This window comes from Hoplias malabaricus, chromosome 1 (assembly GCF_029633855.1).
Source record: "Hoplias malabaricus isolate fHopMal1 chromosome 1, fHopMal1.hap1, whole genome shotgun sequence".
In the NCBI taxonomy this organism is placed as follows: domain Eukaryota; kingdom Metazoa; phylum Chordata; class Actinopteri; order Characiformes; family Erythrinidae; genus Hoplias; species Hoplias malabaricus.
Genome location: NC_089800.1, coordinates 76,139,275 through 76,155,418, shown reverse-complemented (window position 1 = coordinate 76,155,418; position 16,144 = coordinate 76,139,275). Strand labels below are relative to the sequence as shown.

The 16,144-nt window shown below is 38.8% G+C and overlaps 1 protein-coding gene across 3 annotated transcripts in view; it reads left to right on the top strand.

The window, feature by feature from the left end:
• LOC136699026 (coiled-coil domain-containing protein 9B) overlaps positions 1-13,470 on the top strand; it is a 36,425-nt gene extending 22,955 nt beyond the window's left edge. For all 3 annotated transcript variants that reach the window (XM_066673477.1, XM_066673472.1, XM_066673485.1), the window contains 7 exons: positions 4,495-4,538; positions 5,196-5,252; positions 6,239-6,335; positions 6,852-6,885; positions 7,362-7,986; positions 9,492-9,574; positions 11,042-13,470. In XM_066673477.1, coding sequence (XP_066529574.1) covers positions 4,495-4,538; positions 5,196-5,252; positions 6,239-6,335; positions 6,852-6,885; positions 7,362-7,986; positions 9,492-9,574; positions 11,042-11,068 — 967 coding nt within the window. In that variant the 3' untranslated portion in view covers positions 11,069-13,470. The remainder of the gene's footprint in view (positions 1-4,494; positions 4,539-5,195; positions 5,253-6,238; positions 6,336-6,851; positions 6,886-7,361; positions 7,987-9,491; positions 9,575-11,041) is intronic.
• Positions 13,471-16,144: the final 2,674 nt, after the last annotated feature.

Sequence of the window (16,144 nt, the reverse complement as noted above, 5' to 3'; positions counted from 1 at the left end):
CATGGTGTCTTGAATAGCCACTATTGAACACAAGGACGGCACGCTAGCACAGCTAGTAGTGTTGCTGTCACCCACAGTTTGTTGTGGGTTGAAGTCTTGTGCCGGGTGACTGTCTGTAAGGAGTTTGGTGTGTTCTCCCCGTGTTTGCATGGGTTTCCTCCAGGTGCTCCAGTTTCCTCCCACTGTCCAAAAAAACATGTTGATAGGTGGATTAGCGACTCAAAAGTTTCCATAGGTGTGAATGTATGATGCCCTGTGAAGGACTGGCGTGAAGGACAAGTTCCTGCCTTGTGCCCAATGGTTCCGGGTAGGCTCTGGACCCACCACGACTCTGAATTGGATAAGGGTTACAGACGATGAATGAATGAATATCGAACACAGTTGATTTCATTGTATTTGATCAAAACGGGAAAAAGACTCACAAACTCACAGTAAACATTTGAGGTGACGCTAGTCCAGTACCACTCTCAAATTAATTCAGACACTGGAAATTTCCCTGTGACCTTGAAATATTTAAAAAATATGTTTGGTGTAAGGCTAGCATAGAGAAGACGGTCATTATTTATTGAAGGTTGGGGCATTCATTTTTTAGATGATTCACAAGAAAAATAATATACTTCAGTGCAACATGGTCGTGACTGTGAAGCTTGTTGCAAACGCCTCTTGAGACTTGGCTTATTGTTTAAAATAAGTTGCTCTACAATTAATGATACACTGCTGCACATCACTGACATTGTTTATAGTTCTTCTCATACTTTGTTTGTTACTTCATCAGGCCTTATCCCATTTAACAGCCAGTCTTACCGTTCTGAATTAGTTTTGAACGTTTAGGAAGTTGATTGGTGATTGGATTAGAGATTAATTGACCAAATAAGTACATTGTGTTTATTTTTTCCCTCCTGTGAGACATTAAGAATAAAATCTAATCATAAAATATAAATTATTGAGCTAAGAAACTGATGAGAAAAAGTCAAAGTTGTGGGATAAAAGTCTTGTTTTGCTTTATTAAATAATGACCTGTGTGGCTCTCACCTGAAGACAGTGGGAAGCTGTGATGGTCATAAACACTATGATCTGAATTTTAAAGGTAGTTTATGGACATAGCAGCCATATTTTGCATCTTCACTTTCATCTCACTTGATTGACAGGTCTGAGCCCTGGCCCCTAACCTTTGCTCTATGCAGTATTTTTTGTCGAATGAGGATGAATGGTAGGGTCTTTCCGTGTGTTTATGGGAATCAGAGTTTATGTACTTTACCCAGGATTTAACACCCACAGTCTGGAAGTCCTCAACTACACAAACTAAACAGCATGCAAGATACAGAAAAGACTCCCTCATGAGAGAGACAGACACTGACTGGAAGAGAACGAGAGCCTATTTTTAGGGCTTAACATGCCTTGCCTTATTTGGGAGAGTTTGCAAACATACCATAAACTGAAGGGAGCAGGAAACGTGAAGCGTTCAGTGTTCATTTTGTACATGCACATAAGATGACAGAGTGTTTCAGTTTATCTTGAGTTCAATATTAAAACCATCTAAGGATGCTTTCAGACAGATTTAGACTTTTAGACACTTTGAACTGATTCTAGTGAAGGACCAAATCCAAACCCACAAATCGCTCTTACATATAAATTAAGAAGTAAATGTAAGAGTGATTTTTGGGTTTGCGTTTGGTCCTTCATGTAGCATTGACATTTTCCCCATTTCAGGATGATGACTGGGTCAGCAAGTGAATTTATGATATTAGACGATAATCAGCTGTACAAAACTAATATTGAATTCGGAATTAACCAGATTTATAGATATTAGCATTGATGTGCTCAAACTTTACATGTCTTTACATATACATTCAACACAAAAAAAGACAAATATATAAAAATGGCTTCACAAATATATCTTGTCATCACTAGACTCTTGCACATTCCTATAAAGAAACATTAGGTAGTATTTATACCTTACAGTTACAGCTTGTGATGCTTCACTGAGCTGTAAATGATTAGACTCTGTTATTGTTACTCTGTAGAAACTGCACTATGTATCTTTTGGGGGGCAGGGTTGTTTCCCATGAACTCTGGAGAATCTTTGGAGAAAATCTGGAGTACCAGGTCCAGAGATTTCCCGGAGTGGTCTTTTATATGAGCTAGAGGTGGGCGATACCGGTAATTTTGGTATCGATCTGATACCAAGTAAATACAGGGCCAGTATCCCCGATATTGCAGAAGCAAGAGACGGACGGGAGCCGCGAAGGGGTGCTGCTCCGAGTATTGAGTATTGATCTTTTTCCATGAGTATTGGTCAATACCAATACCAGCGTTGGTATCGATATTTCGTTCGATCCGCCCAGCGAAATCATGCGGGAGAAACTCCGGGACATTCCCTGCTCTGTGCTCACATGTGCTGACTCTAAATTCACCCAGAGTCTTTACTAGGGCAGAAGGAGTATAAAGTCCAGATGATGTATAGGAAGAACGTTCCGGGTGTGTACGTTCACACATACAGCTCCCTCGGGTGAAGTCTGGAAAATCTCTAGATTACAGTGCAGGTGTGAAAGGGGTTAATAGTGGTCCCCACCTTGATTTCAGGACAGTGCTGTAAAAGTGAATTACACTTTTACCTTGTGTTTCTGTAACCCCCAGTGGGCTTTCATATGACAAGAGTTCTGCGCGTCGCCGCTCTGCTTGGCTTCGAGCAGTGGTCACGTCATCAGCGTGCGATTTTTAAGCAGGCTTGTTGCTAACAGGCTAAATTCATATGTGTAGTAGCCTCGTAAATGTGAAATTCTTATCCGAGTGCGAACCTGCTAAGTCGCCTTTCTGTATTTTCCTAACTATGTCGTGATATACGTTTAAAGTGACGTTATAGCGCTCTGGGTACTGTGAAACTGTAAGAATGAGTTTCTCAACCATATCTACGGTATCTTATTAACCCGCGCGCTGCTTGTGTTACGTCATACACTTCAGTCCGTCTCATTGGCTGCGCTTTAGAAAGGTCAGCGGAAAGTAGTTAACAGTTCGATTTGGTTGAACTTTAAGCGCAGGGTAAAGCTGCGCCGCTCTCTCCATAGAAAGAAAAAGGCGTCGCCAGCGTAAAGCGGTTTTGCCGCGTATCGTGTTAAAGCACCCTCAGTCTTCCCTATGAAATGTTTCATGAATCAGGGTAACTGATTAATCACAGATTAAAAGTATATTACACAGGAAGGAAGTATTAAAAAAAGAGAAATGAAGTAATAAGAAATTATTGAAGATAAGATGAAATCTGTTGTAGGAGGAAAGGGACTCCTAAATAGCAGAAGAATGTGCTTTCGAGTCCTGAAAAATCCAGGAGGGTACAGTTGGACTCGTTCTCTCTGAGGACAGGGACGTGCAGCAGATGAGTTGAACGTCTGTATTCAGACAAAATTAATTATTAAAGACTGATAAGGTTGATTTTGCAGGGAGTGTATCTGCATGGAAAATAAAACACAATAATAAAACAAAACTCAGTCTACATTTTATCAGCTCCATTGACCATACATGAGCTCTTTGTAGTTCTACAATTACAGACTGTAGTCCAGCTGTTTTACTACATACGTTCTTAACCCTATTTCACCCTGCTCTACAATGGACAGGACCCCCACAGGGCAGGTATGATTTGGATAGTTGACCATCCTCAGTGCTGCAGTGACACTGATGTGGCTGTGGTGTGTTAGTGTGTGTTGGGCTTTTACGAGTGGGTCAGACACTGCAGTACTGCTCGAGATTTTAAACTGTGTCTACTCACTGTCTGCTTGTAGATATAAAGGCAGAGTCAGTAGCTCATCTGTTGCTGCAGAGTTTGTGTTGGTCGTCCTCTAGTACTTCATCAGTGGACACAGGATACCGCCCACCGGATGCTGTTGGCTGGATATTTTGGTGGTGGATCATTCTCGGTTCAGCAGTGACACTGAGGGCTTTAAAAACTCCAGCAGCACTGCTGTGTCTGATCCACTCATACCAGCCCCACACACTATCAAAGGGCTCGTTCCTGCATGTGGTCTGCAAGCAGCCATGGCTGTCAATCATATCACCCCTGGGTGTCACCCCACCTTCTTCTTTATAATAAAATAAGATTTTAAAAATGGACTCTGGTGGGAAAACGTGCCAATACAGGAACAAGGAACTGAACACTGGAAAGGGAAAGAGTTGGAAAGGAGAAAACTGAGATTGAAAATGGGCTTGCTTTGCCATAGAAGACATATAGAGGATGGCTGAGCTATACATCAAACTGCAACCAGTCAGAAGAGACACTAGACTAATACTGGCTTCATTTTGAAAGACTTGTGCTGTCCATGCTTTCTACCATCATTGCTTCATACAAATACAATTGTCCTGTGGGCTTTGCTGTGACATCTGAGCTGTGCTTAGTCCTGTGTGTTTAGCTTTGTCTTTGTGGCACCCAGCCGTATGTAATATTGATTGTGCCGCTCCACTTTCACCTGCTGGATTTGTTTCCATGTCAATAAATTCTCTTTGCAGGTTTTCTGAGAAAGGAGCAGCTGAGAGAGGGACACAGAACAGAGGTGAGAAAATCAATGAGATGAAAAAAACAACTCTCTCTTATCCAGACAAACAACATAAAGAAGAAGGGAAGAAAACTCACTTGTCATCCTCCATCTGCAGAGACATACTAATTTATGTGGTGTAAAAAGATTGCATGCAGTTGTATGAAGGTCTGAAATGCATAGTACAATGTTTAAAGCAACATTAGGTTGTATTTATACTTTAAAATTACAACTTCAAAATTTTTGTGATGCTTCACTGACCTGTTATAGACAGAATAGAATCTCTGTTGTTGCTACTTTTGGTCTCAGCACTGCACAAACTGCACTGGGTAACTTTTGGAAGAGGGTATACCCTGACACACTTCCCTTGTGCTGTAAAAGTGAATTACACTCTGCAAATGTAGGGGAAGCTCAGAGGTAATTAATTCAATTGAATTATTAAATATTAATTTTAAGTAGGGCTAGGGTCATTAATGTTCTCCTCCAAAGACATTGTGCTAGCAGCAGGTGGAAAAGAAGTGGTGGCTGGTGTCCCACATCTCAGATCAAGCATGTTCTTACTTTCCTTCTGTTAGCATAGGCACCCATTATCCTGGGATTTGAGCCCTAGCTAATGGGTGCAAATGACAGTGGCCAAAGATTAACTCACATTTATGTAATTCTTCTGATTACTAGGAGGTAGAAATGGCAGAAGAGGGCATTTAAGATCTTCACCAGCAGAATCATCCCGAGGTAGGCACATTTGATCAAGTCTAAGTGATAAATTCCATACATTCAGGTATTGACTGTTTGTGCTTTCTTGTCCATCTTTCATTGAAATGTGCAGTCCAATAATTAACCATGACACTTAAAGGAGCACTATGTAATATTTGTCCCTTAAAATTACAGCTTCAAAATCATTGTGGTGCTCCACTAAAGGGAGAATAGAGCCTCTGTCATTGCTAATCTGGGTTCAGCACTGCGGAAACTATAATATGTAACTTTTGGTGAAGGGTGGGTGTTCTTTTAAATGCAGTGTCTACGATTGTGGGGAAACACTGTCCTCTCGTTTGTTTAGGTTCTGAAATGCTATGTCTTTAAGGTGAAATGGTGTGTTTGAGGGAAATTACCACATTTGTACTCATTTGTAACCTGATTTTCTTTGGATCTGTGTTTACTTTCATGCAGCTACATTTCTGCATTTCCCAAATTTAGAGTCAATTCCACTTTAAGTAATAACTACAGCACAAATAAATCAATATTACCTACCTATGGAGGAGAAATAGAGCAATATCCCCATCTTGGTTCATGCTTTTTAATGTTTGAAGGTCTATTTGTCGTCTAAATACCTCCAGATGTTGTTTCTCTGATGTGAGAAGAGAGAGACGTCCTAGCATACCGGGAGAGACCCCTTGTTTTTTATCCATTTACTGACACAGGGGCTTTGTAAACATATCAGACCGGTTTTGAGCATGCAAACAGACTAGAGAGCTGGTGAGGAAGCATCCTCCAAATTTTATGTAAAAGGTTTTTTGTTTAAAATCGAGAAGAGGACAACCGCAGATCCAAAAAGAAATGGAAGAACATTAGAGTGCTAGGGCAGTTATATATAAAACATGAACATGACAAGTGCACAGCTTCCTAACTCTTTGTACTAACTCTCCTTACTTAAGCAAATGATAACACTGAAACTGAATTGTCTATGATGATGCCTTTGCTTTGTCATATTTCTTTTGAAGGAGATCCAGTTCGGCAGCGTGATAAAAGAGGGAAGAATGTACCTGTGGTCGGAAGCAAAGCCAAAGGAAAGGATCGTCTGACAGGCAGAGCCAGGAGGTGAGAGAGTGAGACAGGCTGTTGTTTTGCTAAAACAAAAAACTCAATAACGTTAATTAGATATAGACTTGGACTGCTTTGTGTACTATGGATATTCTTTAGTGATTCTTGATCCCTTGCCTGCCTTCCTAGATGTTCTGAGATTACAGTGTTGGGATTGAGCAAAGATTACAATGTTGTAACAAAAATATCCTTTGAAAGTGGTTCAAGTTATGTGTGTCAAGTCAAATCCCTTTGTATAGCGATTCTTAAAGCCTGATGGTGTCATAAAGCAGTTTTACAGAAATTAAGAATTAAAACAAAATCAAAATAAGTAGCCCCAGGTGAGCCAGCCAAAAGTGGAAATGAAAAAGTCCCTCGGAGTTGATGAAAGAAACTGTGGAAAGAACCAAGATTCACAAGGCCCCCCACCCTCCTCTGCTGAAACAAATTATAAAGTATATAATAATGGGGTGTGTATCAGTCCCAGTATTTAAAACATATATGATTTAAAATCTTTTTTTATTTCCTTTTCAGATGGGATGCTAAAATGGAAGGGGAGGACGTACAGGTTAGTTTTCTGCACAAATCATTTTAATTAAAATGTGCTGCAAAAGATGTGCATTGGTTCGTTCTGTTCTTGGGGATAATATTGTATGTGAGTTTTGATCTGTTTTAATGTTGATTTTGATGTTAGCGATTGAGAACGTAGCATATTAATATTTCTTTTTTTATTATTATTATTTTAAAAGTGACAGTTGTAATTTTTGATACTTAGCAACAGTTACCGTAAAATAACAAAATAGCAGGGGAATGTTTATATAGATATATAAACATATAAATATATATAAATCATTACACAGAATAATAAATATTACACATCTACAAAAATATGAACCGAATATTCACAAAACTCTACACATTTTTTTGAAATGCAGTGAGAGAACCTGAAATAATATTTTTTTTCTTCAACATTTGTGGAGGCATGGTGTAGTTCCTTATATAGAATCATACAGTATATTTTTTTTTCCTGAATCCAATCTGCAGGCATCTCCTGACACAAGTTTAGAAGAGTTTCTGGAGGAGCTGGACTCTCTCTGTGAACCTCAGGCTGAAAGCAACACTCCAGAACTAGATTCCAATGATGGATTCAGGATGCATTCCTCTTCAGAAATAAAAGTAGAGGGTCAACAACATCAAACAGAGTCTGCAAACACAGAGGCAGCCAACTCTAAAAACACAGAGAAGAAGGTTCGCTTTTCAGAAGAGCTCATTCAAGGAGCTTATGAGAAGAACTCCAACACTGGCTCAAATGAAACCAAGGCCAGTTCATTGAAGAACACTTCACAGGCCAAGACAGCAGCTGGAGAGGAGGAAGGACACCAGGCCTCGGAGCACTATCAGGATGCCATCAGAAATACCCACGAACAAGAGTCTACAGATCTGCTTCCCATAGACATCCACAGCAAACCACTAGAGAGTGAAGAAGTGCAGGAGACAGGTGGTAGAGATCTTCCAGAGTCACCTGAACATAGCATTAGAGAAGAAGTAGAAAGTGAAGCTAGAGAAGCACCCGGTTATAGTCTCAGTTCTCAAAACAGCAGCAATGCCTCTGATTTCTCAGCACATCACCCACTGGAGCATATGAAGAGCAGCACCGCCAGAAGCACAGGTTGGTGGCTTTTGTAGACTCACAGTGGCATCTTTGGTCAGTGACATATTTTAAGGAACTTTTATTAATTTAAAGCTAATTTAAATGAGATGGCAAAGTCCACATCACCCTGGGAGGCAAGGTCAGGTTGGCCTTCAGGTTGTTTATTTAGACACACAAGCAGGATTATTACACAAAATACATAACCTTTCAATTTCACAAAAAACAGCACAAAATAAACGTTTTTTTAAAGAGACAATATGTAAGATTAGGTATCGTTGCTCCTGGTCTCTCCCTAGGGTTGCAGAGTGTAAACCCTTTTTACAGCACTCTCCTGATATCAGACAGGGTTTCCTACCCTCCAGTGTTAAATTTGTTACCAAAAGCTGTGATGAAATATATTTGTTGACAACCTATTTTTCTTTATTTCTAAAAAAAAAATAGGAAATAAAACAGGAAAATGTCACAGCAACAAGGACCGTGTTCACATTTCCCCTGTTAGTGAAGAGGAGTCGATTCCCAAAGAATCAATTCTTAGAGTGTCTGGGAATTGCTTGTATCAACTGTTGTTCAGAGTTGGATCTCTTGGAGTCAAAATTCAAATGTAAATGTTATTTAAATGCAAAAAAATGGCAATATTTTTTTCTATGATTTTGGAGGCTAACGTGTTTAGTTTGTAACATAACTTTCAAGCGTTTGCTTATGAAAGTTATTAATACATAATACTGCTAAAATAGTATAACATTTAAAGATAATTGACTAAAATAATTGTTCAATGTAAGAAACTTGAATGTTTTTAGATTTTGTTTACTAAAACTAGCAATAATTAAATCACTAATAAGATAAAAACTAATACACTTTATATTCAAAAGGCTAAGACTAAAACTAAATAAAAATCAGCCGCCAAAATTAACACTGCTACCCTCTTCCAAAAGTTTCATAGTGCAGTTTCTACAGTGCTGAGTCCGAAGTAACAACAATAGAGGCTCTGTTCTCCCTATTACAGGTAATGTTTATGTGGGCTCTACCCATTTCATTTGTGTTCACTGGTTAATCATATTTTATCTGTGGCAGAGTATCACCCCTTTAGTGTTAAACCGGCTTTTTTACTAGATGTATATTTTTCCCCTTCGACTGATTGGCAAGCAGAGGGGTGCAGCTGTGACTGAGCTCATCTAAACTTTTTGGTGCCCCAGTACAACCTTTAGCCTCAGAAGCTAATCAAGTATTTCTGAGATGCCTGTACCCATGACGTTGTCCTCTGTAGTTGAGTTAACTAATTATGAAGTGTGTAATATAACAGATTCAATAACCAGGAACGCTAGGTATCTTACTCTCTTTCAAAATGGACAAGTGCTGGACCCAGAGTAGCAATGGCAGAGGCTCTGTAGTCACTATTACAGTTCAGTGGACCATCACAATGATTTTGAAGCTGTGATTTTAAGGTGTATACTCCTTTAATGAGCTAGGTTTCTTGTCTGGAGCTGTGATTTGTGGTAAGGCCATGTGTGTACTCTGTCTTACAGAAGAGCTGATTGACTCCAGCCTCTCGGTCTTGACTTTAGAGTCTGGAGACCCTCTTCCTGATCATAACACAAGCACTGATAAGGTAAGAGCATTATTTGTAAAATGACCAATAGGTAAAATCACAGGCGCTCTCCCGCACTGATGTGCACACTTTCCTGTTGATGAGAAGGTGTAGCATGTTTAAACACAAGATTTAAATCATTTTAATTAGGCAATTTGAAGAGACTGGGTTTACTGAAGCCCTATCTGCATGCTGATGAGTCTTAGTTTGAATTGCAAATCTGAAGTGGGTCTGCCTTGTGTGGCTGAGCAGCTCACTGAAGCTCCATTAAAGGGCTCAAGTGATTCGGCAAGAGCTTTAAAAGTGCCAGTGTGCATGTTCAATGGCTCACTTCTTTCAGCGTTAAAAAAACCCTGTTCCATCTGCATCATGTTTACGGCTCCATGACCTCAAATCCCCAGGAGATACCTAACAGGGTTTTTACCTATTGAATGAGTTTAATTTCAAACATTATTGTGAATATCTAATCGTTCCTTTAATTTAACCATATTTCTCCTGAATTTCCAGTTCAACCCCTTATTAGGTCTCTCACAATGTTACAGTGCTAACCCTGGAAGGGTGTAGCACATGAGAGACAAGAGACATGATAAATATCTCAAAGTTCATCGGACAGCTCAACACACTTGGAGGAGGACACAAACTGCCCAGTTTAGTTATGATTCCTAATATGTATCACACTGGCTAGCTTCATGCTGAGTGATGGAGGAGAGTATGGCCATCCTACCCACCCTGAGAGAGTCTCAAGACGAATTTTGTTGTCTCAAAGCAGTGGATACATGTGGATTTACCAGGGATCAACCTGGCAACCTATCCTGAAGATTATGCCTTAAACTATTGTACCATTTGGGAGTCAGAAATATTTTAATGTTTTATAAGAATAAGAATGGTTCCAGTTTAATAATTGATAATTGCCTTACTATTCCTCAATTTATTATTCTTGTTATATGCAATCTCTCTATATATATTTTTTTTTATTTTCCAGTGTTATAAAACGCAATGATCTAATCATTCATTCATTGTCTGTAAGCGCTTATCCAGTTCAGGGTTGCGGTGGGTCCAAAGGCACCCAGAACCACCCTGGAGGGGAGCCCGTCCTTCGTAGGGTGACACACACTCACACATTCACTCACACCTATGGACACTTTTGAGAAGCCAATTCACCTACTACCTACCTTCCAGCTTCTTGAATCTCTATGCTCAGGGTGAGAGATCAGGGTAGTTTGCATTCTCCTCCAATGTATTGAGCTGTCCAGTTGGTATTGCATTAACATACGCTGTTCTATAAGAAATGGAGGGTTGTCCTAGAGGAAGCACATGCTGTGTTCTGTAATTTTTCTACAAACTTGATTACGCCCCTCTTTAACAGAGTTTCCTTTGTCTTCAAACTAGTGTTTTTTTGACTGTGTGTGTGATGACTAAAGAATGGAATGTGCCTATCTCAGCATGCTTTCTAACAATATTTCAATCTTTCTCCCTCTTTTCTTGCAGGCTAGAGAGAATGGGAAAGTAGTTTAGATGAAGCCTTCCTTCAGATTGGATCGATACTTATGCCTGAAACCAAAACGAGTAAAAGGCTGACACCTGCAGTTTGCTGGTTATCATTTATTCCTACTCCAAGAATGGTTCTGTGTCGAACTAACACAAACCTAGCACAATAATTGAGACCTTGCAACGAAGAACCATATCATTTTTTGTAAAAGCCTCTTTAGGATCTCTACCCACTTAAAGGCAATGTTCACAGTTTTATTTAAGCACACTTTTTTTTTCATAAAATTTTGAGAATACTTCCTCTGCCAGCTTTCCGGTCTGTTTACAAACTGGGAAAAAATGTCGGTGTTTGTATGTAGCCCTAGCTGGTTAAATGAGAAACAAATATCTAGGTCCAAAATGCCTCAGGAAGTCACTGTGTCGCTGACTCGGGCATGATTGAGAAATCTGGAGGCGAGAGTTTGGACAGTGGAGAGAACTCTGAATGTTGAAAAGCATGAAAATAGATAAGAATGTTGTACTATTCCTCCTCCATAGGTGGGTAACGTTGACTTATTTTTTGCTGTAAGTTACATTACATAAGGTGGAAATGACTCTAAATTTGGGAGACTACTAACTGCATGAAAGTAAAGACACACTTAAAGCACTACAAACTTACAGACAACTTACACTTCAGCCACAAACAAGCTACATCCGGTTTATTATTGAAACACAAACATTCAGCTTCTGAATGAACACATTTGATTTGCTGTGAGAATCATAGTTGTCCAGAATAGCCTACATTGCCTTTAAACATTTCTTGAGTGTATTATGCAATACTTTTTTTTTTACTTACGCTCATGCTGAAGAACTTTATGTCCACTGCTAAGACTGGACGAGCAAGCAGTGTTGTTAAAAAGTGGAAATATGCTTTTTCGTTGGAAGGGCTCAATTGATTTACCTACTGCATTTAACTTCTTTGGCTAATTCCTAGGTTATAGAGAAGGACAGAATAAAAATAAAAAAGACAGGTATCTGAAAGTAGGGGTAGTGTATAACTTGAAACAATCCTTTAATACTCCTAGAAGTAAATCTGCTTCTGATTAATTATTTCTTGTATGGGACTATAGTCTAAAGGCCTAACATTAACATCAGCACGGCTTTTGTGATTTGATGGATTTGAAAGGAAATAATGCTAAAAGCACTAAACAGCATATTGAATGTCTAACTTCAAAGTTTCCTTGTATGGAGTTCTTTGACAAATGCGTATATGCAATTGAAGGAGGAAATTCTGCAAGGCACAAAACGGACTACTCACAAATTGACAGTTAAACCCATCTTCTCTAGACACAAGGTGTGTATTGCATCATTGCCTTCGCACCAGTACAGAAACACCAGAAATATCTTTCATTTGATAGTGTATGGAAGCCTCCTCATTTTCCATTAGATACTACATTTATTTTTGTAAGCACATGTTTTTGGACTGGAGACGGAGACGGTTTTAAGCGATGTTTACTGCTTTAAGGTATGTTTTAAGCACTTTATTTTCTATGAATAACGATGATCTAAGTTGAAGTTTCATTCGTGAAATGTCAAAATATAAACCCCTTTAAGACACAACACTTTTGAAAGCTTACATTATTTTGTCTAGAACTTTGTTGTTTGGCAGCATCTTGTTCAATGGTGAAAGATGACAGAATGCTTTTTGTATTTGCACTTGTTTTGAAATAGGCCTGAAACAATGCAGAATTATCATATGACCAGGACTTATTTTGATATTGACTGACCTCATTAAGCTGTCCTAATGTAAGCCTGATTAAATTTAAAGAGCTCACAGTTAATAAGCTGATATACACCAGTTAAAATGTACAGAATGCAAAGGACTGATTTTTTTGTAGATTACATATTGATGCTGCCCAAAGAAAACAATGTACCTCCACAGGAGTACGTTTTTGGGAGTAGGAAATTTTAGTGGAAGTCACTGTAAAGAAGAATTAATTCCATGTCATTTTAGAGCATTTCTATTGGTCCATTCATCATGAAATCTTCACACAATGTGAACAATAGCAGCTGGTTTCAAATGATTGATCAGATAAAATTCACACAATGTGAGGCGCATGTTTCTTATTTGGACAGCAACACTATGCAATCAGTTCACTATTAAATATCAGTATTTCAAAACGAATGTATATTGTTTCAGGCCTATTCTGACCATTTCAATGTTAGTAAATCTGTATTAGTAGAGCTTCTAACTTGTGTACTGAGTTAAACAAATGAACCGTATTTGGTTTGAGTATGGAGTAAGTGGCTAATATTTAGGATTTTTTTTTTTGTTTTTTTGTTTTTATCTGGCCATATTTAATATTTACATTGCCACTTTCACTTTGTGTCCATCAAGATTTGAAAAAAAAAAAAACGTGTACTGCATATTAAAGAGACTTTGGCCGGTATTTCACTTCTTGATCTCATTTGTTTATTAGCACAAGTATTTATTTAAACATTATTTATACATTTTGTATGCTTAGAACTTTTCTCTCTTGTCTCGAGTGAATGTGTGAAAATGTCAACTGGTGTGACTGGGTGAGTGTGTGAAAACATCAATAGGTGACTGGGTGAGTGTGTGAAAATGTCAACAAATGAGTGTGTGAATTTGTCCACAAGTGTGGGTGTGTGAGTGACTGGGTGAGTGTATGAAAATGTCAATATATGTGTGTGTGAGTGAGTGACTGGGTGAGTGTGTGAAATTGTCCAGAAGTGTGAGTGTGTGAGTGACTGGGTGAGTGTGTGAAATTGTCCAGAAGTGTGAGTGTGTGAAATTGTCCAGAACTGTGAGTGACTGGGTGTGTGTGTGAAATTGTCCAGAAGTGTGAGTGTGTGAGTGACTGGGTGAGTGTCCACAGTTATCTTATATTTTTGGCTTAACCAGAATGATAGAATGGTATGACCAAAAAGTTAAATAACTGCAAAAGTTTGAGACCACATTTTTTTTAATATACAGGAAAGAAATAAATTCATATCCATTACTGGAGTTCAAAGAATAATGAGAATTATAAGACAGAGAAAATGTGACACTTAATATCTGTGCACAACAGGTAGACCACCAGGAACTCCACCATAAAAAAAACAGTTCTTAAAGCTTTCATCTTTAAGAATCAAGCTCCATTCACAGCTCAGATGTGAACAAAATCCAGAGATGTTTCTGTACCAAGAATCGAGGACTTGTGGAAGAATGTCACCTGTAGATTTCTTTGAAAAACTCAAAATAATTCTTCATAAAAATAAATAATGAGAATACAATTTTATATATTTGTATTTAGTTTATATTTATATTTGTATTTAGTTGTTGAGACAGAATTCTGAGTCAGTTACATATGCACTATTTTGCCTAAAGTATATTGCTCGTATGTCTTCGCACATATATAAATTTAAGTGACATCCCATTCTAAATCCATAGGGTTTAATATGATATCAACCCAACCTTTGCAGTTATATCAGCTTCAATTCCTCTAGGAAGGCTTTCCACAAGGTTTGTTAATGGGAATTTTTGACCATTCTGAGGTCATGATGTTGGACGAGAATGCCCAGCTCACAGTCTCTTTATGGACCTTGCTTTGTGCACTGGTGCACATTCATGTTGGAGCAGGAAGGGGCCGTCCCCAAACTGTTCCCACAAAGCTGGAAGCATGAAATTGTCCAAAATATCTTGGCACATTGAAACATTAAGATTTCCTTTCAGTGGAACTAAGAGGCCGATCCCAACTCCTGAAAAACAACCTCACACCATTATCCCCCCGTCACCAAACTTTACACTTGGTACAATGCAGTCAGACAAGAACCGTTCTCCAGGCAACAGCCAACTGGATAAGTTACAGACAATGAATAAATGATTAAATTCAATAATCAAAGGACATTAAACCTTTTTTACTGCTTCCGAAATCAAATTCAAGAACTGACTGTTCACTTGCTGTCTGATATATCCCACTCCATAACGTCCCATTGTAATGAGATAATCAGTGTTACTTCACCTGCCAGTGGTTTTAATCTTGTGGCTGATCGGAGTATATTCCTTAAGAAAAAAGGAAACACAGACACTGTAATGTTTTTGAGAATCACATGGCTCTCTCTGTGTTAGGAGAGGCTCCAGTGGGGATTAATCTCTTATTAATCTTGACTCATCCCTCCCCAAGGCCTGTTGCTCTGGAAATGGCTCCCTGCGCCTCCTGAATGCTGTTTCCCTTCTGTTACTCTTTTAATTACATTTTCCAGCAGGCTCTCTGTGGAGCAGCTGCATCCTCTTGGGGGACTTCATGTTCCACAGCAAGGGCCTAAGGTCACATGACTGGGTGCATGTTGGGTAAAGCAGTGTTACTTTGATCTTTGTGTATCAATTTGAGCAATTTTATTGTATTCTTACTCTATACACTATGCATTTACTGATTATTATAAGTTACATATCATCACTGCAACAGACTTTGACTGAGGTGAAAATCTCCTGATGAGATGAGAAGGTTGTTTTCTTTCTTTCGTAAAATACTTATTTTGGAGATTAAAATACAGTACAATTTAAATAATCAAATTTGGCAGCTGTGGCCTAATACTTAGAGAAGCAGGGTGGAGACTGGAAGGTTGCCAATTCCATCCTCTCAGCTGAGTGAATGAACATCACTTGAATAAAGCACTTAAGCCCAACTGCTCTCTGGGAGCTGGCATAGTTGCCCACCACCCTGGGTGTTTGTGCTCACTGCTCCAAGTGCGCTTTGTGTGTATTCACTGCTATGGGATGGGTTAAATACAGAAAATGTCACTGCACATTTTGCAGTGTTAATAAAAGCATGTTTAAATTTTTATGGTGTAAACTACTCTGGTGCTCAATCAGCAAGGTCATGCTTTTAGGGCGGATCGATACCTAAATATCTATACTTCTCCTTGAGTTTACTTTTAAGAAAAATTCTGGCTCCAAAATATATAATTTATTTATTTTGTAGGATGTATGTATATCATAGCTGTCTATAAATAATAAAATGCCACAGCATAGGAACTACTTTACCTGCCACCTTTTACTTTTCCTTCCACCCCCTACACACACACACACACAGGCACTCTGAGAACATAGCACAGACTACC